Raw genomic sequence first — 26,678 nt, 5'->3', positions numbered from 1 at the left:
CAATATTCTAAGCTTAAAGTGTCCCACTCTAATCAGCTAATTAAGCCATAATACCTACAAAGGGTTCCTGAGCCTTTAAATGGTCTCTCAGTCCATAAGGAGGGAAAGCCTCAAAAGGTAATTGCAAAAGAAGTTGGATGTTCCCAAAATGCTGTATCAAAGCACATTAATAGAAAGTTATGTGGAAGGGAAAAGTGTGGAAGAAAAAGGTGCACAAGGAGCAGGGATGACCGCAGCCTGGAGAGGATTGTCAGGAAAAGGCCATTCAAGTGTTGGGGACTTTCACAAGGAGTGGACTGAAGCTGGAGTCAGTGCATCAAAAGCCACCACACACAGACGGATCCTGGACATGGGCGTCAAATGTTGTATTCCTCTTGTCAAGCTGCTCCTGTACAACAAACAACATCAGAAGCGTCTTACCTGGGCTAAAGAGAAACAGACATGGTTTGTTGCTCAGTGGTCCAAAGTCCTCTTTTCTGATGAGAGCAACTTGTGCATATCATTTGGAAACCAAGGACCCAGAGTATGGAGGAAGAATGGAGAGGTACACACTGCAAGATGCTTGAAGTCCAGTGTGAAGTTTCCACAGTCTGTGTTGATTTTGGGAGCCATGTCATCTGCTGGTGTTGGTCCACTGTGCTTCATTAAGTCCAGGGTCAACGCAGCCGTCTACCGGGAGATTTTGGAGCACTTCATGCTTCCTTCCGCAGACAAGCTTTATGGGGATGCTGACTTCATTTTCCAGCAGGACTTGGCACCTGCCCACACTGCCAAAAGCACCAAAACCTGGTTCAATGACCGTGGGATTACTGTGCTTGATTGGCCAGCAAACTCACCTGACCTGAACCCCATAGAGAATCTATGGAGCATTGCCAAGAGAAAGATGAGAGACATGAGACCAAACAATGCAGAGGAGCTGAAGGCCACTATTGAAGCATCCTGGTCTTCCATAACACCTCAGCAGTGCCACAGGCTGATAGCTTCCATGCCACGCCGCATTTAGGCAGTAATTGCTGCAAAAAGAGCCAAACCAAGTACTGAGTACATATGCATGCTTATACTTTTCAAAGGTCCGATATTGCTCTATGTACAATCCTTGTTTTACTGATTGCATGTAATATTCTAATTTTCTGAGATTGTGGATTTGGGGTTTTCATGAGCTGTAAGCCATAATCATCACAATTATGACAAATCACGGCTTGAACTATCTTGCTTTGCATGTAATGAGTCTATCTCATATATTAGTTTCACCTTTTAAGTTGCATTACTGAAATAAATGAACTTTTGCACGATATTCTAATTTTTCGAGTTTTACCTGTAGTGTGTAGACACAATAATGCACACATAATCCCCATGTTGAAAAATAACTATACCCACAATCCTTTCAGAAATAAGCCAAATATGGTCCATGGCAAGTGTATACACAAAAATCCACCCATAATCTTCATGCAGAAAAAACTATTCTCATATTCTTATCAGAAACAAGTCAAATGTGTTGCTAGGCATGTTTAAACATGATAATCCACCCATAATCCCCATGTAGAAAAATACCTATACGCATATTCTTATCAGAGAGGAGTCAAATGTGTTCCTAGGCATGTTTAACCATGATATTCCACCCATATTACCCATGTAGAAAAATAACTATACCTAAAACTATTTCATAAATAGGCCAAATATGGTTCTTGCCATGTGTATCTGCAATAATACATGCATAATCCCCATGTAGAAAAATGGCTATTCCCATATTCTTATCAGAAACAAATCAGATGTGTTCCTTGGCATGTTTACCATGATATTCCACCCATATTACCCATGTAGAAAATAACTATACCTATAATATTTCAGAAATAGGTCAAGTATGGTCCTTGGCATGTGTATTCACAATAATCCACCCATAATCCCTATGTAGAAAAATAAAGCGGTAAAATGTGTTCTTAGGCATGTTTAACCATGATATTCCACCCATAATCCCCATGTAGAAAAATAATTATGCCCATAATCTTTCAGAAATAGGTCAAATATCAAATACATTTCTTGCCATGTGTAGCCACAATAATACACCTATAATCCCCATGTAGAAAACAACTATTCTCATATTTTTATCAGAAAGGGGTCAAATGTGTTCCTAGACATGTTGAAAAACGATATTCTACCCATAATCCCAAAGTAGAAAAATAGCTATTCTCATTTTCTTATCAGAAAGGGGTCAGATGTGTTCCGAGGCATGTTGAACCATTATATTCCACCCATAATCCCCTTATAGAAAAATAACTATACCCATATTCTTAGGAGAAACAGGTCAAATATGGTCCTTGGCATGTGTATCTACAATCATCCACCCATAATCCCCATGCAGAAAAATAACTATACCCATAATCTTTTCAGAAATAGATGATATATGATCCTAGGCATATGTATCCATAAAAATGCACCCATAATCCCCATGTAGAAAAATAATTCTATGCATTTGCTTATCTAAAATAGGTTAAAAGTTTCCATGATATTCCCCCCATAATCCCCTTATATAAAAGTAATTTTACCCATATTTTTATCTAAAAAGGTGGAATTAAACCGTTTCAATACCGTGCAATTTTACACCTTCCTGCCCAGGCCATTTTTCAGGTTTCAGCGCTCTCACACTTTGAATGACAATTGCGCGGTCATACAACACTGTACCCAAACTAAAATTTTATCATTTTCTTCACACAACTAGAGCTTTCTTTTGGTGGTATTTAATCACCGCTGGGGTTTTTATTTTTTGCTAAATTAACAAAAAAAGACCAAAAAGTTTGAAAAAAAACACATTTTTCTTTGTTTCTGTTATAAAAGTTTACAAATAAATAATTGTTCTTCATAAATTTAGGCCGAGATGTATTCTGCTACATGTCTTTGGTGAAAATAACCCAAATTAGGATGTATTTTTTAGTTTGTAGGAAAGTTATAGAGTTCACAAACTATGGTATAGATCTGAATATTGATCAATCCTGAAGTACTGACAGCCAATCTAATTTCTTGAGGTCCAAGAATGTCAGAATAGTACAGATATCCCCAAATGACCCCTTTTTGCAGAGTAGACAGTCCAACGTACTTCATAAGAGGCATGGCGAGTTTTTTTAAGTTGTGTTTTTTTGTCAGAATTTTTCGGAAAATAAAAAAATTTAAAAAATTATTTTCACTATTTTTTTTTTTACATACTGTCACCAGTGCAGTACAGCGTCATCATATAACTGGCATGGCGGTGAACAGGGACACTGACTGGTGACAGTATGAAAAAAAAAATATATATATTTTTAATTTTTTATTATATTTAATTTTTTATTACATTTTTTTTTTATTTTTTTTAAGATTTTTTTTTTCATATTTTACTATGACCAAAGTAGTACAATGTTATCATAGTAACATTGTACTACTTTGGGGAAGTGATCAGTATTTTTTTTTTTTTTTTTACACAATTTGCTTATAGCAAAGAATTACTTTGCTATAAGCAAGCATTTACCTGAATGAAATCGATTCATTCAGCTTTTTTTTTTTTTTTTTTGTGCTTAGCTGTGATTTGGTCACAGCTAATCACATAACATGTGCATGTGATTAGCTGTGACCATTCACAGCTAGGCACTAGTATACAATGGATGGCATCATGAATGAAGCCATCCATTGTATACAACTGTCATGTGACCTGCTGTGATTGGTCACAGCAGGTCACATGGTACCAGCAACGGGAGCCGGTACTCTGATCTGTCATCGGCCGTGTCCGAGGTGCACGGCCGGTGACAGATCGCACTGCTGCGCCGCTCTGCATTAGCGCAAACGGCGCATGTGCGGGAGCACGCCAGATGGCGTGCACCCGGAGTGCAGAGACACTTCTGAAGCCGCCAAACGGCCATTGGCCGGGCGACTAATGGTTAATGTGCATGGGATGTGTAACCATTATATTCCAGCCATACTCCCCATGCAGATCAAAATTAACCACATTGTTATCAGAAATTAATTTATTTTTTCCTTGGCTTTTGTAATTTTAAATCTTTTTCATCTTCATTAAATATAATTTTCCAGGTTCCTAATAAAACCGTTCAAAATGTAGAGCTTTACACATACATGTACTGTATAAAATCAGTAAATATATGCCAAATAATATATTGAGTAATGTTTCCATTATTTCTGTATAATTTACTATGATGCCATTTAATAGCTGAACATATTCCAATAAGTGAAGAGTTAAACATTAGCCACTACTACTTGCAACATAGTATCAAGCACTGCAGAAAAGAAAAACATATTTTGTGTAACAACAAAATTATTAACATATGTGTGTAAAAATATACTGACACCTAATAAGAGTGTTGAGCATTGCAGCCAATAATCCAATCATCTCAATATGCAGTTTAGTACTTTCCAACAAATTGTATGCGACTCTGAATTATGGTGAACAATTATGTACCGTGGCGACTATATTGTGGTATTTCCCATCATCGGGTAGGTGCACCATGCACTCACCTTCTTCCTTGGCCTAACCGATAGATCATGTGATAGAATAGATAGATAGCTCTTGATTCATTACCTTTTATGAGTGCATTTTTTTACTTGAATAAAGTGTTCATATTTTATGGGGTTGCACTATGATCTATTCCTTTTATCTTTGATCATATACACCTTAATCCCACTAGATATCTGTGAGTTTGTTCCCTTAGAGGGCCAGAACAAATGAAGTAGCTACTAAGATCGGCAGTGGATAAGCAGAATCTGGTATCAACCCTAAGCGTGTATGACCTATCTGGCCTATTATAATCTATAGGTCAATGGTCAAGATGAGCAGGGAGTGGGGCCACAATTCAAGCACGTGTTGAATACTGCTGGATGATATTGCTACATGTACTGAATTGGACGTTTATTATCATATTAGTTTTGCTATAAATTAATTTTTTGGACTTTCACTATGTTTTCTAAACTTATGATTTTATTTATGAGAAGGTAGCGCACCACATTTTTTTTCATTAAACTATTTTAACCTTAACTTCTTAAACTCCCACTCCCCTTTAAAGAGATATCCCATTGCTTCCTGACCTTTATGAAACCCTGTCGACAGATAGTGTAAGCACATTTTTCCAAGCTGGCCAAAGGGGGATGCAGAATACAATAAAACCCAATAAGGCTTCAAACCCTCCGTCACTCTATTCAGAACTAAAAAAGAGCAGGCATGGGCTTTGCTGTCTGACCCATCTTTGGAGAAGTCCTCTCACAGTATAAAAAAGGTAGTAGAAATAACAAAATACAGTTTGTTAAATGAGATTTTTCACACCACAATACACACCAGGGTAGCACAAAAATGCAAAATACAACTATATACAAAAATTTTAAAGTTATATATTGAGCGAGACATATGTCATTTTCAGAAAAGCTTTTTGACTGATTTTGTAAATATCCATACTTAATACATATTAGATCACTGAACTGCACGCAACCTTTGGAAGCTAACAGGCACTTAACTGAACAAATATATTTTAACACAGCCTAGACCACAGCTAATAGTAGAATAGAAGAAACAATGTACAATGATTAAGAGAATATGTTTTACAAGATATACAAAAATCTGTAATCCATATCTACAAGATTCTTAAATCTGGAACCCCAAAAAGAAAAGATTACTACATCAATACTATAGATTCCCTATTGGGAAAAGAGAAGCCCACAGAGATCAGAGCAAGTCCACAAGTTTTGGTCTGTACATTTATTTACACGGCAGTACACAATCTACTTGCTTAGGTAGCTACAGGGCAGGGGAAGACTCACCATTTGGAAACTCGGGTACTGCCCGGGGTCAGTAGGGGGCCCCATGAGATGCCCCTGGTACCTTTTTCATAGGCTTTTTTGAGTTTGGGCAAGGACACAGGAGCCCCATAATCCCCTATTGCCCAGGGACCCCATGAGTTGTCAGTCCACCCCTGCTACAGGGTGTATCCACCTGCACCTCAGGGGCTACAACATAGATTCTGATAGCATGGTATACAGATTTCACCCATGATTACACGCCTAGGTGAGAATTTTTCCACGCTGTCCCTCCCAGAGGGCCTGTACTTTACCTTTACTCTCACCAAGGCTGGATAGAAATTTAGACTCCTATCTAGAGCACCGCACACAAATGGCCACCTAGGGATAAGACATGTAGGCCTGTAAAGAACACATGTCCACTTTTAACATTTAGACTGGGTTCACACATATGCAGTGCAGTACAGGTGAAGCTCGAAAAATAAGAATAACGTGCAAAAGTTCATTTATTTCAGTAATGCAACTTAAAAGGTGAAACTAATATATGAGAGAGACTCATTACATGCAAAGCAAGATAGTTCAAGCTGTGATTTGTCATAATTGTGATGATTATGGCTTACAGCTCATGAAAACCCCAAATCCACAATCTCAGAAAATTAGAATATTGTGAAAAGGTGCAATATTCTAGGCTCAAAGTGTCCCACTCTAATCAGCTAATTAAGCCATAACACCTGCAAAGGGTTCCTGAGTCTTTAAATGGTCTCTCAGTCTGGTTCAGTAGGAATCACAATCATGGGAAAGACTGCTGACCTGAGGATAGTCGGGAAAAGGCCATTCAAAAGAGTTGGGGACTTTCACAAGGAGTGGACTGAGGGTGGAGTCAGTGCATCAAGATCCACCACACACAGACGGATCCTGGACATGGGCTTTAAATGTCGTATTCCTCTTGTCAGGCCGCTCCTGAATAAAAAACAAAGTCAGAAGCGTCTTACCTGGGCTAAAGAAAAACAGACCTGGTCTGTTTCTCAGTGGTCCAAAGTCCTCTTTTCTGATGAGAGCAACTTTTGCATCTCATTTGGAAACCAAGGACCCAGAGTATGGAGAAAGAATGAAGAGGCACACACTGCAAGATGCTTGAAGTCCAGTGTGAAGTTTCCACAGTCTGTGTTGATTTGAAAAGCCATGTCATCTGCTGGTGTTGGTCCACTGTGCTTCATTAAGTCCATTTCATTTTCCAGCAGGACGTGGCACCTGCCCACACTGCCAAAAGCACCAAAACCTGGTTCAATGACCGTGGGATTACTGTGCTTGATTGGCCAGCAAACTTGCCTGACCTGAACCCCATAGAGAATCTATGGGGCATTGTCAAGAGAAAGATGATAGACATGAGACCGAACAATGCAGAAGAGCTGAAGGCCGCTATTGAAGCATCCTGATCTCCCATAACACCTCATCAGTGCCACAGGCTGATAGCTTCCATGCCACGCCGCATTGAGGCAGTAATTGCTGCAAAAGGGGCCCAAACCAAGTACTGAGTACATATGCATGCTTATACTTTTCAGAGGTCCGATATTGTTCTATGTACAATCCTTGTTTTATTGATTGCATGTAATATTCTAATTTTCTGAAATTGTGGATTTGGAGTTTTCATGAGCTGTAAGCCATAATCATCACAATTATGACAAATCACGTCTTGAACTATCTTGCTTTGCATGTAATGAGTCTATCTCATATATTAGTTTCACCTTTTAAGTTGCATTACTGAAATAAATGAACTTTTGCACGATATTCTAATTTTTTCGAGTTTGACCTGTATAGCGCATGTGATTTGCACAGGAAACTGCATTCCTGTACAAATCACATGCGAATTGTGTGCGGTGCAATTGGAGCCATACCTTTTTGTATGGCTTCAATCACACCGCATCCGCACCAAAAAGGTGCAGGACTCTTTTTTTTTTTTTTTTTTGGTCCGCACTAGAATCGGATCGCATGGATATTCACACCTATGTGATTCGATTCTGCACATTGCACCGTATTTTGTGGACTGATACACACCCACAGCGGTTTGCATGAACTGGGTGCAATTCTGATGCAGTGTGGAATTCGCACAGAAAATGATGCGAATTCCGCACCGCATCAGTGTGAACCCAGGCTAAAGCTACAGTAGATACTACAAATAGTTACAGTATATCATTTTTTTTTCACTGATAATCTTGTTACTTTTATAATGTTTTTGTTTAAATATTTTTCTGCTTGGTTCTTATGCATCCTCCTTTGCTTGTTTACTTATATATTGAAGGATCACCATAGAATATATAACCTCATGGGGACAGGATATTTAAATTATAAACTTAACCTTTTCAAAGGGTCTAAATTTAAGTGGCTCAAATGGTTTCAATAAAAACAAGTTTTTTCATGGTTGCAATAATTTCTTTTCTCCCAGAAACTTATCAGCACCTGAGAAATGCTAACAAAAGGAACAAAAACCAAACTTTTGCAAGCAGGGTGAATAATATTGCAAATAGCACATTGGTGAGTTAATTTCCATTATTATCTGATATTAACGGGCAACTATCAGGAAGTAAAGCTATTCTTTTAGCAGATTATTTCCAAATGTACTGTACATATATGCACTGTAAATATGATCTGCTTTATGTAAACCTATTAAGTAGTGAATCTATTTTAAAATCTTTTTTTCTGTGACATGGGGGAAGATATATTAGATTATTGCATGAGCTTGTAGTTTTAATACTTAACATGCAATGTCTTGCATGAACCCATTATTTCTGGTTCTGTTTAACTACTTCTAAACCCTGGACATAGAAGACATGCACAAAACTTTAAACAAAGGTCTTGGGGCTACACCATACACCCAACTCCTCTTCACCTGCTGCCATTTCTCAACCGCTATTGCTGGCAATTATATATAGGATAACCTATAGAAATGGTCAAAGTAGGTAAATGTGTGATGTACGTTACACCCATCTCTATACTCTTTGTTGCTGATCTGCCAGCTAAAGTTTTAAAGTATGGACCTCCAGGTCCCTACAACTTGCAATTCACTTTCTCTTTAGTGTTTGTCATCATACTACTAGAAACATTCCGTATTGTGAAATTCTATAACACCTGGGAAAAGGAAAATGGAGAAGGTTTAATGATTCTGACAAACTGGAACTTTCAAATGGGGGTTCAAAGAATCCAAGTAGATTTTAATTATTATAATTAACACTTTGCATGAGATTGCCATGGCATAATTTTATGAGGTGGTTTGTAATCAATGGGTTCCAACACTCACATGTAATTGAACTTTGACAGCTAAAATTACTATATTAATGTAGAAGTCTAGCTCAGTTTTAGTGCCATTAAATTCTACTATACACAAAAAGTGAGTTAAAGTGGAACTGGACTAAAAAATAAATTCTAGCAGAAGAGATGTTGCATGTCCGATAGCACATTCCTATAATCTGTAAGATGCATAGAAAATGTACCTTCAGCACGAAAGCTACATAGTTAGTAAGGTTAAAAAAAAGACTCTAGTTAATCTAGTTCAACCAACAAGAAAAAGCAAAATAAAACCCCATATACCAATCCTATACCCACAATTGATCCAAAGGAAGACAAAAAACCCAATAAAGCATGATCCAATTCACTCCAATGGGTATTTTAGGTGCAAGCGCAGGAGCTACATAATCAGTGGCTGCTTAATGACTTAAGAAAAAAGACACCAGGCATGAAGATGACAGCAGTGGCAGTCAAGAGATGGATGCAGACTTTGCATCTCTTGAGGAGGCCAAACTAGTGTGTAATACAGACAAAATGCGCATGCCCCCTCTTTGAGACAACAATAAATAACTTTGAGAGGTTTAAACTGTTTAACTTTATATTTAAGACTACAAAAATGTTTGGGTAAACTTCTACTTCAGAGTTACATATTTATATTGAAAAAAGACAAGTCCATCTAGTTCCACCAATAGAGAAAAAAAAACATATACTGTAAATAGGAAAAACTCCATATACAGAAGCCTATACCCAGAGTTAATCCAGAGGAAGGCAAAAAATCCCTATAAAGCATGATCCGATTTGTTCCATTGGGGGAAAAACTAATTCCTTTGTGATCCCTCAGAAGATATTCAATGGATCAACAATCCTTGAGGTTTTATCTATAACTGTTTTAATATACAGTTATGTTTTATTCCCCATTTAGGAATGCTTCAAACTCTTTTTTTAAAACAATCTACTGAGCTGGCCAGAACTAGTTTTTGAGGGAGCCTATTCCACATTTGCACAGGTCTTAGTGTGAGGAAGCCTTTCTGTACGTAGAGGTTAAATCTCTTTTCCTCTAGACATAAAGAGTGCCCCCTTCTCCTTTGTAATGACCTAATAGTGGCTGTAAATCCTTTCATATACCCATTGAAGTGACCATCCTCAGGTAATACACAAGATGAAATAAATTCTCCTACACAAGGTATATCTGTTTTTATCCGCTGCCTGCCCTACTCTATATCAGTTTAAAGTACACAGATCAAAGGATTTTTCTCAGCAGTAGAAGGCAGGGGGCAAGGCTCTGACATTACACACTGCAGAGCTAGAGTACAGGGCTATGTGAAAGCATAAACCTTTGATCATAAAGGTTTAGAACTAATTAAAAGTTAATAACTCTACATCAAGTTCACTATATGGACCACTTATGTATTTATTCATGGTGATCACTCCTCTTTAACCACTTGCCTACGGGGCACTTTTTTTCATTTTTCTTCTCACAAATAGAGCTTTCTTTTGGTGGTATTTAATCGCCGCTGGACACTTTACTTTTTGCGCTATAAACAAAAAAAGTGCAAAAAATTAAAAAAAAAAAGTTTCTTTCTATTATAAAAATTTTCAAACAGGTAATTTTTCTCCTTCACTGATGTGCGTTGATGAGGCAGCACTGATAGGCACTAATAGGCGGCACTGATAGGCAGCACTAATGAGGTGGCACAGATAGGTGGCACTGATAGGTGGCACTGACTGGCATCGCTGCTGGGCACTGACTGGCACAACCGCTGGACGCTGACTGGTGGCACTGCCTGGCAGCACTGATGGGCACTGCTGGGCACAGGTGGGTGGCACTGCTGGGCACAGGTAGGTGGCACGTCTGAGCACAGGTGTGTGGCACTGCTGGGTGGCACAGGTGGGTGCACTGCTGGGCACAGGAGGGTGCACTGCTCTGACAACTGCCGGTTCTCGGCAGTACTTTACTCACGCTCTGACAGCATGAGGAAAGTGCAAACGAGGACCAGCAATTGCATTTCCCGGTGATCAGCGTGTCATTGGACATGGCTGACCACGTAGTAAAAGGCCGCTGTGATTGGCCTTTTACCACATCACGTGATCAGCTGTGTCCATAGGACACAGCGATCACGGAGATTGCCGGGTGCGCGCCCCCGGGGGCGCGCAGGAGAGCACGTTCTTGGAAGACGTCATATGACGCCCTCCCAGAACTGGCCGGCCGCAGTGTAGCCATCATTCGGCTATCTGCGGTCGGCAAGTGGTTAACTGAGTGTTTGCAAGAGAGAACACATTTAGTTCCTCTAATCTTTCCTCATAGCTGAGCAATTTCGGCATCCTTTGTTCAGTTTGGTTACCCTTCTCTGCACTTTCTCCAGTGCTCTGATATCCTTTTTGTGAATTGGTGCCCAACACTGAACTCAGGAGCATAGATAAGAGGGTCAAGGGGGTCTGAACACCCTCCCTGAGGATATTTGGCAATCATCCCAGCAGCCTTCGAAATTTCCACTCGCCCACGAGTGGAAATAAGGTGGGGGTGGCGAGCAGTGCCCGGGACTAGGGGTGCGTGGGAGTGGTGACAAGCAGTGATCAAGCAGCTGGAAGACGCAGAAGGGAGAGGAGAAACAGCTTCCAGCTGCTATACAGGAGATTGCTGCTTGTCACTGCCCCCACCGCTGCACAGAACATACCGGAGGGTTCAGTATTCTTTCTGCCCCCCCTCCCACCGCCTGCTGTTTTCCCACTGTCGCTGTGTTCTTCTCACTGCCCAGCCCCTCTCTCCATCCTTCGCACCAATAGGAAAGGAGGGGAGAGAGGCTGGGTCTGCTCTGCCTCCCCCTGTGCCTGCCTATACTCCAGTCCGTGCAGTTTCAGAGGATGTGTGGGTGGGAAACTGAAAACAGCAGCAGAGAGCTCTGAATTGATGCATCTGAATAAGTCATGTTGAGTCCTTCCTTCCACACACCCTCCCTTCCTTCCACCCACCCCTCCAACCCTTCCTCCCACCCCTCCCTTCCTTTCGCTCACCTTTCCCTTCCTCGCTTCCTTCCACCCACCCAACCCTTCTATCCATTGCCTTCTTCCCCCCACCCCTTCCTTCCACCTGCCCCTTCCTTCCTTCCACCCACCCCTCAATTCCTTCCTTAAACCCACCCCTTCCTCCCTTCCACCCACTTCTTCCTTCCATCCATCCACCCCTCCCTCCTTTCCTTCCACCCACCCTTCATTCCACCCCTCCCTTCCTTACACTCCTTCCACCCACCCCTCCCTCACTTCCATCCACCTCTTCCTTACTTCCACCCACCCCTCCCTTCCTTCCACCCACTCCTCCCTTCCTTTCCTCCCTTCCTTTCACCCCTTCCTTTCTCCCTTCCTTCCTTTGGCAACAGTGCATTAAGATCAGCTTGTAAGTTGGAGACTTCCTGTACCGGCGTTCTGCCACTAAAAAGCTTGATGTCCTCTGTAAACAATGAAATGGTACTTTTAATTCCAAATTCTATATAATTTATAAATGAAAAGGGTAAAATGATAAAAGTAAGGATACCAACACTGAACCTTGGGGTATACCATTCATAGCCTTAAACAGTTCAGAATATGAATCTTTAATCACTACTCTCTGAACACAGACTTTTATCCACTTTAAGGTTTATGTCAACCTTAGTTGTCATATATTGCAGCGTACCTGTCGTTAGATGTGGCTCCTGCACTAGTTTTCTTTTTCAGACATTTTTTCTTATATTCCCAGTAACACAATGGCTTATTTGGCCACTAACACAATTCCTAGGGGGACAACACTCACTCATTGTAAGGTTACATAGTTATTCTGGCTGAAAAAAGACAAAAGTCCATTCAGTTCAATCATTAAAAAAAAAAAGTTATAATCCTATACCCGCAGTTGATCCAGAGTAAGGCATAAAAAACCCAGCAACTCATGATCCAATTTGCTCCTGTAGGGGAAGAAAAAATTCCTTCCTGATCCTCCGAGAGGCAATCGGATATTCCCTGGATCATCTTTACCTATAAATGTTAGTATCCAGTTATATTCTGTGTATCCAAGAAAGAATCCAGGCCTTTTTTAAATCAATCCACTGAGCTGGCCAGAACCAACTCTTGAGGAAGTCTATTCCACATTTTCACAGCTTTCACTGTGAAGAAACCTTTCCGTGTTTTGGAGATTAAATTTCTTTTCCTCCAGACATAAAGAGTACCCCCTCGTCCTCTGTGATGACCTCAGGGTGAATAACTCTACACCGAGTTCACTATATGAACCACTGATGTACTTATACATATTGATCATATCCCTCCTTAATCTCCTCTTCTCAAGAGAGAATAAATTCCGTTCCTCTAATCTTTCCTCATAGCTGAGGTCCTCCATGCCTCTTATCAGTTTGGTTTCCCTTTTCTGCACTTTCTCCAGTTCCCCAATGTTCTTTTTGTGAATTGGTGCCCAAAACTAAACTGCATATTCCAGATGAAGGGTATATAAAGAAGCAATGGTGTCACCCTGATGCCTGTTTAGATGTCCAGTTTTCCACTATCTACCTATTTTTGCAGATCTGAGATGTTTTGCAGTGCCATATAAAAAACAGGCCTGTGTCTTTTTTCTCTAAGGTTACATAGTTAGTATGGCTTAAAAAAAAAACAAAGTCCGTCTAGGTAAAGAAAAAAAAAAAAGCTATAATACTATACGCACAGTTGATCCAGAGGAAGGCAAAAAAAAAACATCAAACCATGATCCAATTTGCTCCTTCAGGGGAAAAAAATTCCTTCCTGATCCCCCCAGAGGGAATCCGATATTTCCTGGATAAACTTTACTTAGAAATGTTAGTATCCAGTTATATTATGTGCATCTAGGAAAGTGGTTATAGGGACCACTGCGCGTGGTCTGACCATGTGATGTTTGAAATAGTAACAGAAGACACTCTCTAGCAACCACTTATCTACTCAAAAGAGATCAATCCTGGAGTATGTATTGTGTCTGAGCGAAAAGTACTTAAACTCTTTTTCAGAAGAGTGAAGACAACGCCGCTGTTGTATAACTTTTCTTAATAAAGGAGATCAGGGAGAGAAGGCATACAGTGTTGAGCAGGGGAGGTGGAGCCAAGCATGGGATCTGCCATGAAATTGAAATCGCCACCTATGAGAACATTACCATATTTTACCACTAAGATCTTTTTGAGAAGCCTGTGTAGGAATCGTAGCTGATGAGAATTAGATGCATTTAAACAAACTAGAATATATGGTCGATCATTTATATCACAATGGAGGATTACAAATCTACCATCAGTGTAAAGGACAGGATCCCAAGGTGTGAAGTTCACCGTTTTTTTCTAGAAAATCCTTATGGCTGCACAGGTGTAGCATGAAAGTGAAAATGAGTTTTCTGTGTGCAGAGTCGAGTTACGTGCTTCCAGCCATAGAAAAAATTTTTGGCTGGTTGATTCAGCCCTCAAGTATCAATGAATAAGATCTTAAGACCCTTGTTCTTTCAAACAAAGAAGAGAGAAATACAGTAGAGCTCCCCCCAGTCCCTGATTGTCAGAAGTGTGCCCGAAAACAGAACACAGTCCCATGGGTATCATCTGTGATAGTTAATACAAATCCAGTGACAAGGCTGCTGATAAACAGTAAACTATAGGCAAGATACAGCTGCCATTGCCTGCCCAGATAGCAAAAAAATATTGGATAAAAAAAAAAAAAAGTTCCAATGTGAACTGCAAGCAGTGTTTACTGCTTCCAAGACATGGGGGAATAAGAGAGATGTTACTCACTCTTCGCTGGGAATTTGCAGAGTAGAATCTAAGAGTAAGTGGTCAGAAGCAACTTTTTTGGGTGGCAGTTTGCCATGCAGGTGCCAGTGGTGCAGGCAGGTTGGAAACATTCTTCTTGGAAGAACTAAAAACCGTCTTCCCGCTTGGTGATAATATGGGACGCTTCATTGTGTTTGTTGAGCAATTTAGCTGAGTACCACCAACGTTGCATGATCTTATACTTGCGCAGGGTCTTAGTGATGGATGTGAGTTTTTGGTGTTGCTGAAGAGTGTATTGAGACAGATCAGATAATGGTTGGAGCTTTGCAAACTTGTCTGGTAGCTGAGCTGCTTATTTGAAGGTGTCCAGTAGCATTTCTTTGAGATGGTAGAAGTGGATATGGAGAATTACATCTCTGGATACATTAGGAGGCAGGTACTCAGGCTTAGGGACGTGGTATACATGATCTATGGTGATATCTGAAGACATTATGGAAGAAAAAAACCACCGGTGTGCCACAAATTTTCAGGTTGTTGCCACGTGATCTATCTTCTATTTCAGGAATTCTTATTTCAGCCAAGCCAATTTGTCCTCATGGGCTGCATGTTCATCTACGAAGGAGGTGGTGTGTTCACCTAAGGTGTCCTCAGTGTGTCCCACTGTGTCTTCTAGATCCTGGATGTCTGCTCTAGACTGTTGCAGAAAGTATAGCATATCGGACTGCAGGGATGCACAAAGAAATAACAGCATACTGTTCAGTGTTGTATCAGATACAGGGAGATCAGCGGTACAGACGGTGGCTATTGGGTCCTTCTGAGAGGCAAGTTAAGATTCATTCAGCTGCTGACTGCTCACCTCCATGTCTGGTAGTGCTGCCGGATCTCCATTGGAATCCCTGCAGGTATGGGACTTTTCTGGGCTTCTGGCGGAAGGTGTGGAGGAGCTTGAGCCCAAGAATGCATGCTGCTGGCCTATCCGTGCCATCCCAAGAGCCTGTGGTGTGTCCGATACAGCTCCAGTGGAAGGCATGGAACTGCCATTTTGTTGGGAAAACTTTTTGGAGCATGGGAAAAAACCTGTCCAGCTTGAAGGGCTGTCGGACTTCACAGCATCTTTGGGGCATTGTGGATGCTCACCCAAGGTATCGGCCAGAAACCACGGTCGTTTGAGGTGCAGGGGCTCCGATGGTTGTCGTTTTCCCTGGTGGCAGAGTAGAACTTTCACGCTATGCAACCATCCGGCTGTGCAGTCACCATGCCCCCTCAGATCTGAGATGTTATACAAGCAAATGCAACCAGTTTCAATGCAAAGTTGAAAGAATGCAAAACTGTGAAATGTGTTATGCTCATTTGTTAAAGCAAACTAAATAATGATTACTTATGAAAATGAATTTTTTTATTTTTTGTATTTTATTTAGGGTCCATGTCATTTTCGCAGAGCAACAGTCATGTTGTTCATGTCATTAAGTACTTGCTTGTTTATAATTCACCTCTTACCATTCCTCATTTTTAGCATATACAGTATACAACGTATATGTGAAGAGTTGTGTTACAATAAACTACGGTATGTACTTAAGGACAACACCTACAGTGCCTTTCACTATGGCCACCAATCACTGCAGCACCATGGCACACTTTGAGCAATGCACTTTTTTAAGCTTACAGTCAACATTTGTGATATAGGCTATGATATTCTGTAGGTTCCATGGGTAATGTGTGGTACTCAAGAGGACACCATCACCATTACAGACTGCCATAAAAACCTGGATACTGAGATTGGCCTAACCCAGGGGTGGGCAACTGCGGCCCTCCAGTTGTTGATGAACTACAAGTCCCATCATGCCTCTGCCTTTGGGAGTCATGCTTGTAACTGTCAGTTTTGCAATGCCTCATGGGACTTGTAGTTCTACAACAGCTGGAGGGCCACAGTTGCCCACCTCTGGCCTAACCTATGCTCCCAACCCCCCTTCCCCCCTAGCTATCTGTTGTGCAACCCCACAATAAAGAAACTCCTTATATCCACCTAATATCCACAACAAATAAATACAATGCAATGTCTTCTTATTATCAAACTGACTTTAAAGTTGGGCAGTGACTCACAGTCACCAGCTCTCCTCTCACTGCAGACTGAGAACTGAGTAATCAGCAGTCTTTGGCAGCGGGGGATCGATGCTGCATCCACCCAGGTGAGTATGTACGTATGTTTGTTTTGGTTTGAAACGCAAACTGCACTTTTAGGGTCCATGTACACTGGGCTTAAAAAATAACCAGTTCTTTTGCCAGAAAAAAAACACTCAGAGTTTTAGTACACGCGTTTAGGTTTGTTTAGGAACATTTAGCATTTTTTTCTGCCAGAAGGCTCCTCTCAAAAACGCAATCCAGAAGGTTTTTTTCTGCTGCTCTAAATGCTGAGCTTAAAATATGCCTCTAATCATCCTAATGTGCATGGACACATAGAATAACATTGAGCTGCTTTCTACAGGCAAAATGTAAAATTCCCGTAGAAGCAGCATTTTTTAAGCTCAGTGTGGATGGACCTGTAAATGTGTTATGTTCATTACCTAGGTTAAACAGCTCTAATTCCATGGTATTTCATTCCTTTACTTCCTCTCCCTACCCATTCCTTTTATTTTCTTGAATTGCACTGTTTTTCTGTTGCCTACACATGGAACTTACTTTGTTGCTTGGTGTACCCAATGTCATTCTTTTGTATAACTGTACTGTCAACATCTATACTCTTGCATACCTCCTTGAATAGAGATAAAACCGAATGCAAATTTTGTGAAAGAAAACATCTGTCTACATACTTTATTATTAAAATAGGACTAAAGGCAAAACCTTTTTTTATGTTTTGTATAGAGGGGAGAGAGATTAGAACACCTATCAGGCAGCAGTGGGGCGGTGCCTGTGCATGGCGGCGTGGGAGAGCAAGATGTAGGAGCTCTCCGACAGTCTCCGCTCCAAACCCCCCCCCCAATGTCCTAGCGGGAAAGTCACCTGTCCAAAACCTACCTGTGAGAGAGGGGGTCTCGGTCGGGTGCAGAGGAGAAGCCCCCGAGGGTGGAGAGCGGACCCGGCTGTCGGTTTCCCCTAGGCTTGTCAGCGGTGAGCCTTGAGAGAGCGTCGGGCTGCCAGGGAGACGGAGTGATGTGGCGGGACCACGTGGGAAGCCGCAAGGGAGTGCTGGGAGAAGGAAAAGCCGGCCGGCGTACGGAGGGGAGAGAGAGACGTGGCCTGATCCCCAGCTTGCTTCCCAGTCTGTTCCTCGGACTCCCCAGAAGGATATCAAATCAGATGCCCTGCTTGATCCCCAGCTATTAAACTATGCTACCCTGAGGAACCCCCTCATCGAAGGAAAGGATCCCCAGGAGAGACTGATTCCAGAAGCCTGAAGCCGCCTCACAGAAAAAGCAAGAGAGAGCAGGGTGAGTGAGAGCGGCCTGGGCTAGGTATATAATCGCTTGGTATGATATAAAAGAACATTGTGTGAAGCAGAGAAGGGGGATTCCTAGGGGTTATGAAAGCGAAGGTGTGGAAGAGTAAAAGGGGATTAAATGACCCTAGAAATGGAAATGAAAGTTTAATGGACAATTAAATAGTGGGCCAAATTCGCGCCCCCAGTGTATATTTGAGTACTCCCTAGTATTTATAGAAGAGTTCAGTCCCTAGGAAGGTATGAAGAATAAAAGTCTTTAAAGGAAGTGGGTCCAAGGGAGCCCAGACCGGTTCAATTAAAAAGTACACGTCTCAGGGGAGTCTGACCTCAGAAAGATACTCGGGGATAAATGAAAAAAGTGAAATGGAAATTAGTATGGAACTAAGAACTAGGAATGGACAACAGTAGTCAACATATGATAGAAAATAAGGAGGGAAGAGAACTGGAAAGGGAACAAGTGCCGAATAAGAAAGAGATGGCAGAAATGTTTAAAAACTTGGAAAAATCAATAAAGCAAGAAATAGCCATAATATGGAACGATATGGGGCAGTTATTACACAGAGTGAAAGAATTGGAGGAAAAACTTAAAATTCATGCTCAAGATATCTCAGAACTTAAGAAACAGACATTGGAAATCAGGAAAGAACAAAAGAAGCTGCTTTATAAAATAGAGGCCCAGGAAAATAAGAATAGAAGGAGTAATCTCAGGATACGAGGCGTCCCAGAGAGTTCACAGGGGGAGGACTTAAAAGGGTTAATGTGTAAAATTTTGAACTCTATAATGGATAGACCTACTTCAGAAATGTTTAAATTCGACGGTGCATTTAGAATAGGAAAAGTCCAACAAGGAAAAGATAGAGAAAGACCGAGAGATATAATTATCCAATTTCATAGGCCGAGTGATAAAGAAGAAATTTGTAAGAAAACTAAAGCAAGAATAAATATTAAGTATGAAGAAATAAATATTCAAATTTATGCGGACTTAGCACCAGAGACATTATGGAGAAAGAGATCTTTAAAACCCCTGGTAGATCTGATGAGAAAACAGAATGTGCAATATAGATGGGGAGCCCAGGCGAGTTTAATTGGATGGAAAAATGGACTCACGGCTATTCTGAGATTTCCTGAGGACTTGAGAGATTTCTGTGACAGACTTGATTTACAGAGAATAAGGTTACCAGGGTGGGAAGAAGAAGAAAGAGATATAGGGGCTAAGGGGAGAAAGGATTGGCAATTAGTAGGAGGGAGAGGATAGAGAGGGGAATGGTTGAAAGGAGAGGGAGGGTGGGGGCTCCTTTTTTTTTTTTTTTCCCCTCTCCCTTTCTCTCTCTTTCTTTATTCTTTATTTTACCTCCCCCCCTCTCCAGGATTTTTATGTTTAAAATACTGTTTTCACACCCAACGGTCGGTAAGAAGATATTAAATCAGATAGATAAGGAGACGGGGGGGTTGGGAAAAGGAGAGCCGTATATGGACAAAGTTCAACCCCCAGGTAGTAAATTAAAGGTGGGTATCGGACCACAAATGATTAGTAGGCAAATTGTAAGCCTAAAAAGAGGGGGGATGAAGGGGGGAGGGTGTAGGAGGGTTGGGGAGAGAAAGGAGGGGGGGGGGTTGGGAAAGGGAGGGAGGTATTTGGGGGGCGGAGGGGGTTATTGGGAGAGGGGTGGAGGGAAAAGGTTAGAAATAAGAGTAGGGGGACAGTAACACTCTGCAGGATAAGAGAAACAAGAAAGAGGAAGGGAAGGAGGAAGAAGGAGTTAAGAGGAGTGGGGTATGATGGAAGAAACCCAATTTATAACTTATAATGTAAAGAAGTTGTGTTGACCTGGGAAGAGATTCAGGCTATTTAAAGAATTACAACATAGAACATCTTCGGTGATATTTTTGCAGGAAACGCACTGAGAAATAGAGTCAAAGGTTAGGCTGAAGACTAGATAATTCCCGACATGATATTATGCGGACTCGCCAATTAAAAGAGCAAAAGGGGTTGCTATAGGTTTTGAAAAGAATATAAGGTTTGAGGTGGAGAAGAGAATAACGGATCCGGAGGGAAGGTTTTTGTTTTTGAGAGGTAAACTACAGGGAATTGAGTGTACAATAGCTAGCATATATTGTCCTAATAAGAAGCTGGAGATATTTTTGAGAGGAGTATTGAAGAGATTGATGGACTTCAAAAGGGGTTGTATGATAATAGATGGAGACTTTAATGTCTGTATGGACCCGTGGATGGATACTACTTCCTGTGTGAGGAGGGAGGAGAGCAGGTCCTTAAGACTATTAAAGAAATTGAGTGTCATTTAGTGGATATATGGAGAATTAGGAATATGAAAGATAGAGACTATACCTTTTTTTCACATGTACAGGAGACTTATTCTAGATTGGATTATATATTAGTAGAACATCGATTTATAGAGTCTGTAGTAGAAGTAAAAATTGGAGGAAATACTTTGTCAGATCATGTCCCTGTTGCAATGAAGTCAAGATGGGGTAGAGAGGAGAGAGAAGGCTATGTTTGACGGATGAATGAGGCACTCCTTATGGATGAAGAGATCGATCGAAAGATTGAGAGGGAAATTAAATGGTTTTTTGAGGAGAATGAAACAGAGGATGTGTCGGTTGCAACAGTATGGGAGGCCCACAAAGCCTACATTAGAGGACTACTCATTGCAATAGGGGCAAAAAAGAAAGGAGAGAAAAGATTAATAGATTGCTAAATGAAATATATGATCTTGAACAGGCTCATAAAAGGGAAAGATCTAAGGAGATAATGCAGAAAATAATAAAGAAGAAAGAAGAACTAGAGAATGTAATGGAGGAGGAAAAAAGAAGAGTCTTTAATAAAGTAATAAGTGAAAGGTATAGATGGGGAGATAGGCCAGGAAAGTACTTAATGAGAACTTTAAGGAAAAAGAAAAATAAGAATTCTATAGAGAAAATAAGAAATCCCAAGGGTGAATTTGTACACTCAACTAAAGACATCGCTAGAGTATTTAAAGATTACTATAATGAGTTATATAATATTATACCCCAGAATATATTAAATAAAACTGAAACAGTAAATAGAGAAAAAAGAAGGACATACTTAAAGGAGGCAGGTCTACCGAAATTAAGTGAAATACAATTGAACTCTCTAGAAGCAGAAATCACATTAGAGGAAATAAAAATAGCGTTAAAAGGTACTGCGGTGGGGAAAAGCCCAGGTCCAGATGGGTATACGGTAAAATATTATAAAAAATATAAAGAGCTACTAATACCCAAGTTGAAGACATATATGAACGCTCTGGGAAATGGGATGGAGATAAGGGGAGAATCCTTACAGGCTAATATAGTTTTAATTCAGAAGGAAGATAAAGACCCCTCGCAGTGTGCGAGTTATAGACTAATAGCGCTATTGAATGTAGATCCTAAACTATACGCAAAGGTTTTGGCAAATAGACTGAAAGATCTGATGCCGGAGTGGATACATGGAGATCAGGTGGGGTTTGTCCCAGGGAGAGAGGGTAGAGACAATGGCTTGAGATCACTGTTGCTCATACAGGAAGGTAAAAAAAGGAAAACCCCAATGATACTGATGTCGATTGACGCTGAGAAAGCATTTGATAGAGTGAGTTGGGGTTTCATGATGGACACCTTGCAAGTGTTGGGGATGGGAGACAGAATGAGAAAGTTGATTGGAGGGCTATACAGAGGGCCTACTGCCGCCATCATGGTAAATAGAGGATGATCGGAGCTTTTTGAGATGTCAAATGGTACAAGACAGGGATGTCCATTATCCCCACTGTTGTATGTTTTATCATTGGAGCCATTATTGTCCACGATTAGGAAGAACATAGATATAAAAGGAATAAGCATAGGAAATAGAGAACATAAGGTGGCGGCTTATGCGGATGATTTGATGTTCTATGTTGGAAATCCTAGAACGTCACTCCCAAACTTAATGAAAGTACTAAAAGAATATGGGGAACTATCAAATTTAAAAATGAATCCGACAAAAACCGAAATCTTAAATATAAATCTTAAAAATAGTGAAAAAGAAAAAATACAAGATGAATACCCTTTTGTTTGGAGAGATAAAGAATTAAAGTATCTGGGGATAAAGCCTCAACTAAAAACCTGTATAAAGCTAACTATATTTCACTACTAAACGAGCTTAAGGATGAGTTGAAGAGAGTGGGAGCTGGAAACCCGTCTTGGATAGGTCGTATAAACCTGATAAAGATGGTAATTGTGCCCAAAGTATTATATAAATTTCAAATGATTCCAATCAAACTTCCAGAGGCATATTTTAAAGAACTTAAAAAAATGATAAAATATGTATGGAGAAATAAAAAGCCTAGAATATGCTATGAAACGCTGACTAGAAGTAAAGAAAGAGGTGGATTGGATGTACCAGATTTTAAGCGATACTATAAAGCGGTGATAATTGCGAGAATTTTTGATTGGACTCATAATCCTGAGAAAAGTTGGGTCAAAATCGAAAATACACTGAGTGGAACAAATTTAAGTAAGATTATATGGGTACCTGCACAATATAGGGGATTAGAGGATCGCACAAGTATGTATACTTTTAACGTTTTAAGAGTGTGGGAAATGTTACACAGACAAAAGGGATGGGTTTTTAATTCACAGTTAATGCCACTAAGGAATACAAAATATTTCACCCCTCGACAGGAAAACATCGCAGGGAAATGGATCATAAAACAAGAGGCGCAATTGAGAGATATAATGGTTGGGGAGGAATTGGGATCATACAGAGAGTTGGAGAAAAAAAAAGGGAGAAGTTTTCAATAAGATGGATAGATTACGATATTACCAACTGAAACACTTCTTTGAGAGTCTCCCAAAGCCTATAAGAACTAGAAAAGAGTGGAATCCATTGGAGAGATTGTTGGGGAGACGGGAGACACGGAATTCCAAAAATACACAAGATATTAATTGAACTAGACACCGACACAAAACTAATATACATAGAGAAATGGGAAAGAGATATGGGAAGAGAAATAGTTGAGGAGGAGCAAAGGAAAATGCTTAGATTAATTCACGAAAACATTCGTATGAGGGAGGTGGAAATAAATTATAAGTGTTTGATGAGATGGCACATTACACCTATGTCCCAATATTTATGGACCTGACTGTAGATAAGATGGAGATGTATAGTGTGAAATGGAAAAAATGGGAAGAGTATAAAGAAAAAGTGAAATATATGAGGATATAATACCCCTAGAAATGGATTTAGAAATAATAGAAATGTATGGTGTAAAGGAGAAGAGAGAGAACGTAGGGTGGGAGAGGGAGGGAGGGTGGGAGGCTGGGGGAGGGGAAAGTGGGAGGGTGGAGGTGAGGGATTTAAATAATAATTTATGCAAATAGGAAGATGTTGTTTGAATATCTTATTAATAGAAATATGATTTGTATTTGAATAAAACTAATAAATATTTATAAAGGGAAAAAAAAGAACACCTATCAGGCTTTTATTGCTGTCCTTGCACCATTAGGGAGTTTCCCCCTTGCTACTTGTCATGTTTACAATTATCAAAGTCAAATTTTAAAAATGCCCAAATTTTGGGTTGCCCCAAAAAAAGTAAGAGGGAAAATCTTCCAATGGGAACATTAGTTCTGGTGACCCTTGTGATAACCAGGGATTTCCTCGCTTTAGGGGGATTTCCTATAACTTCTGGTTTTGGCTATGGGACAGGAATTGAATGGAAATCTTCTTAATGGGACACAAAAAAAAACCTGACAAGGGTTATACCTCTCCCCTTCTCTATCCAAAATGAAGAAAAATGCCATTAGTTCTACTTTAATGGCCCAATGGGATTTCTTTAAAAAAAAAAAAAAAATCACACTTCAATAGACACACAGAATATTTGTTTAAAACAGAGTGTTTTTTGAAAATACAAAAAAAAAAAAAAAAAATCTTACCTACTGAAACGGTTTTAAATGAAAAGCTATCATGCAGTCCTAGACCTGACATCCTGCAAATGGATGGGTCTTCCTCATTATCAGTCAGTGACTGATACCACAATGTATAGACAGCAATAGATACATACAGTTGTGTTCAAAATAATAGCAGTGTGTTGAAAAAAGTGAATAAAGCTCAAAATCCTTCTAATAGCTTTTATTTCCATACACAAAAATGCATTGGGAACACTACACAATCTATACCAAATCAAAACATGAACAGGTATTCCAGCCCACGATGATTGGACTACATTCCACAGTTCTTCTTTATTTCTTGGTTTTGCCTCAGAAACTGCATTTTTTTATGTCACCCCACAAGTTTTCTATTGGATTAAGATCCGGGGATTGGGCTGGCCACTCCATAACGTCAATCTTGTTTGTCTGGAACAAAGATGTTGCACGTTTACTGGTGTGTTTGGGGTCGTTGTCAAGGCAGCTTGACCTCTTCAAGTATTCAGATGTAGTCAAACTGATCCATCATCCCTGGTATGCGATAAATAGGCCCAACACCGTAGTATGAGAAACATCCCCATATCATGATGCTTGCGCAACCATGCTTCACTGTCTTCACAGTGTACTGTGGCTTGAATTCAGTGTTTGGGGGTTGTCTGACAAATTGTCTCCGGCCACTAGACCCAAAAAGAACAATCTTACTTTCATCAGTCCACAAAATGTTGCGCCATTTCTCTTTAGGCCAGTCAATGTGCTCTTTGGTAGATTGTAACCTCTTCAGCACGTCTTTTTTTCAACAGTGGGACTTTGCGGGGGCTTCTTGCAGATAGCTTGGCTTCACATAGGCGTCTTCTAATTGTAACAGTACTCACAGGTAATTTTAGACCTTCTTTGATCTTCCTGGAGCTGATTGTTGGCTGAGTCCTTGCCATTTTGTCTATTCTTCTATCCATTCGAATGGTAGTTTTTCGCTTTCTTCCACGTTTTTCAGGTTTTGGTTGCCATTTTAAAGCATTTGCGATCATTTTAGCTGAGCAGCCTATCATTTTCTGCATTTCTTTATATGTTTTCCCCTCTCCGATCAACTTTTTAATCAAGGTACGCTGTTCTTCTGAACAATGTCTGGAACGACCCATTTTCCTCAGAATTTCAGAGAGAAATGCACTGTAACCAGCATGTACAACATTTGCTGCCTTCCTTCCTTAAATAAGGGCAATAATTGCCACCTGTTTTTCAAAGAATGAATGACCTCACTAATAGAACTCTACACTGCTATTATTTTGAACATGCCCCTTTCAATTAGTGATTCAATTACACAGAATCAGCAGCATGCATGTCATGACTGTTGGGTCTGTAGGATTTCTATTACTCTACTACACCTGCTAGTAAATTATTTGCCATGTAGAAATATCATTTCTACCAAAAACAGTGATTGATCAGGTTAGTGATGTCTGACTGCTATTATTTTGAACACAACTGTAGTTTATGACCCTTTTCCTAGAATTGATCTGCTACGCTGATGAATTGGTGATGGGAAGGTGGCCACACAATTTTCTTTTTAATTAGACCACATATGCCAGATGTCATGAACAGTAGGGTCATTTACTAAAGGACAGTGGAGCTAGAAAAGAAATAGTGAGGTCTGTTTTAAACAGCCACAGACTCCTTAACTGGAAAAAAAAACTCCACCTCGCCCATTAGAAAATGGTTTTATAGTAATAGTGGTTTACATCCAAAGAACATTTAGTCCATTATTGTTTTGTTACACTTAAAAAAAAAAAAAAAAAAAAGTTTGACAACAGAAATGATAATAATCACATTATTATTGTGCGTGTAAAATACAAATGTGAAGTCAGGCTTCCTAAGGCAAGGCTGAGCACTAAAAAGGTTTCTACAGCTATGTAGAGAGCTATGTCAATCACCTTAAATTTAATGTTTGTTATAAGTGCTGCCTTTCTGCATTATGTCAGTGTAGTTTAAATAGAAAAAAATTACTTTTATCACCCTTTATGTGCTCTGCAATTAATTAACCCAGAGCAAACAAAGAACAATTCTATATAGTTCTTGATGCATTTTTGTTGTAAACAATGTGACTGAAGGCTGTGAAAATGAATATATAGTTTATGAAAATAATAAAATGAAAGTCAAAATGGCTAGCAAAGGCACTGGAAGTTAACCTGCAGAAAGGTTATTACCTGTTTATCAGTAGAGGCCCCCCTGCCCCCACTTTCACTCATGTAATGAAATGCCTTCCTCAGAAATAGCATTCTCTTATAAAGTTAATTAAACGAGGATCTGTCACACAGAGATACAGTGGATTATAAAAAGTCTACACACTCCTGTCAGGTTTCTGTGATGTAAAAAAATGGGACAAAGATAAATCATTTCAGAACTTTTTCCACCTTTAATGTAACCTATAAACATAAATAACATAAATAACTAAAATAATGAAGCTGCATAAGTGTACATACCCTCTTATAATTGGGGATGTTTTTCCAGCAAGAACTCATCTATGTGGTCTTTTATTAAACTTTCCAGTATCT

The 26,678-nt window shown here is 40.0% G+C and overlaps 1 protein-coding gene across 2 annotated transcripts in view; it reads left to right on the top strand.

Annotated features, from left to right (window-relative positions):
• The window catches only part of ADGRD2 (adhesion G protein-coupled receptor D2), a 653,782-nt gene that overhangs the window by 140,018 nt on the left and 487,086 nt on the right, over nt 1-26,678 (top strand). For both annotated transcript variants that reach the window (XM_089665904.1, XM_089665444.1), the window contains exon 7: nt 8,210-8,298. In XM_089665904.1, the coding sequence (XP_089522030.1) occupies nt 8,210-8,298 (89 nt within the window). The remainder of the gene's footprint in view (nt 1-8,209; nt 8,299-26,678) is intronic.

This window comes from Staurois parvus, unplaced genomic scaffold (genome assembly GCF_062004578.1).
Source record: "Staurois parvus isolate SC_StPar_1 unplaced genomic scaffold, SC_StPar_1.0 ptg000002l, whole genome shotgun sequence".
Taxonomy (NCBI): domain Eukaryota; kingdom Metazoa; phylum Chordata; class Amphibia; order Anura; family Ranidae; genus Staurois; species Staurois parvus.
The sequence above is the reverse complement of the archived record's forward strand: the minus strand, read 5'-3'. Positions and strand labels throughout refer to the sequence as shown.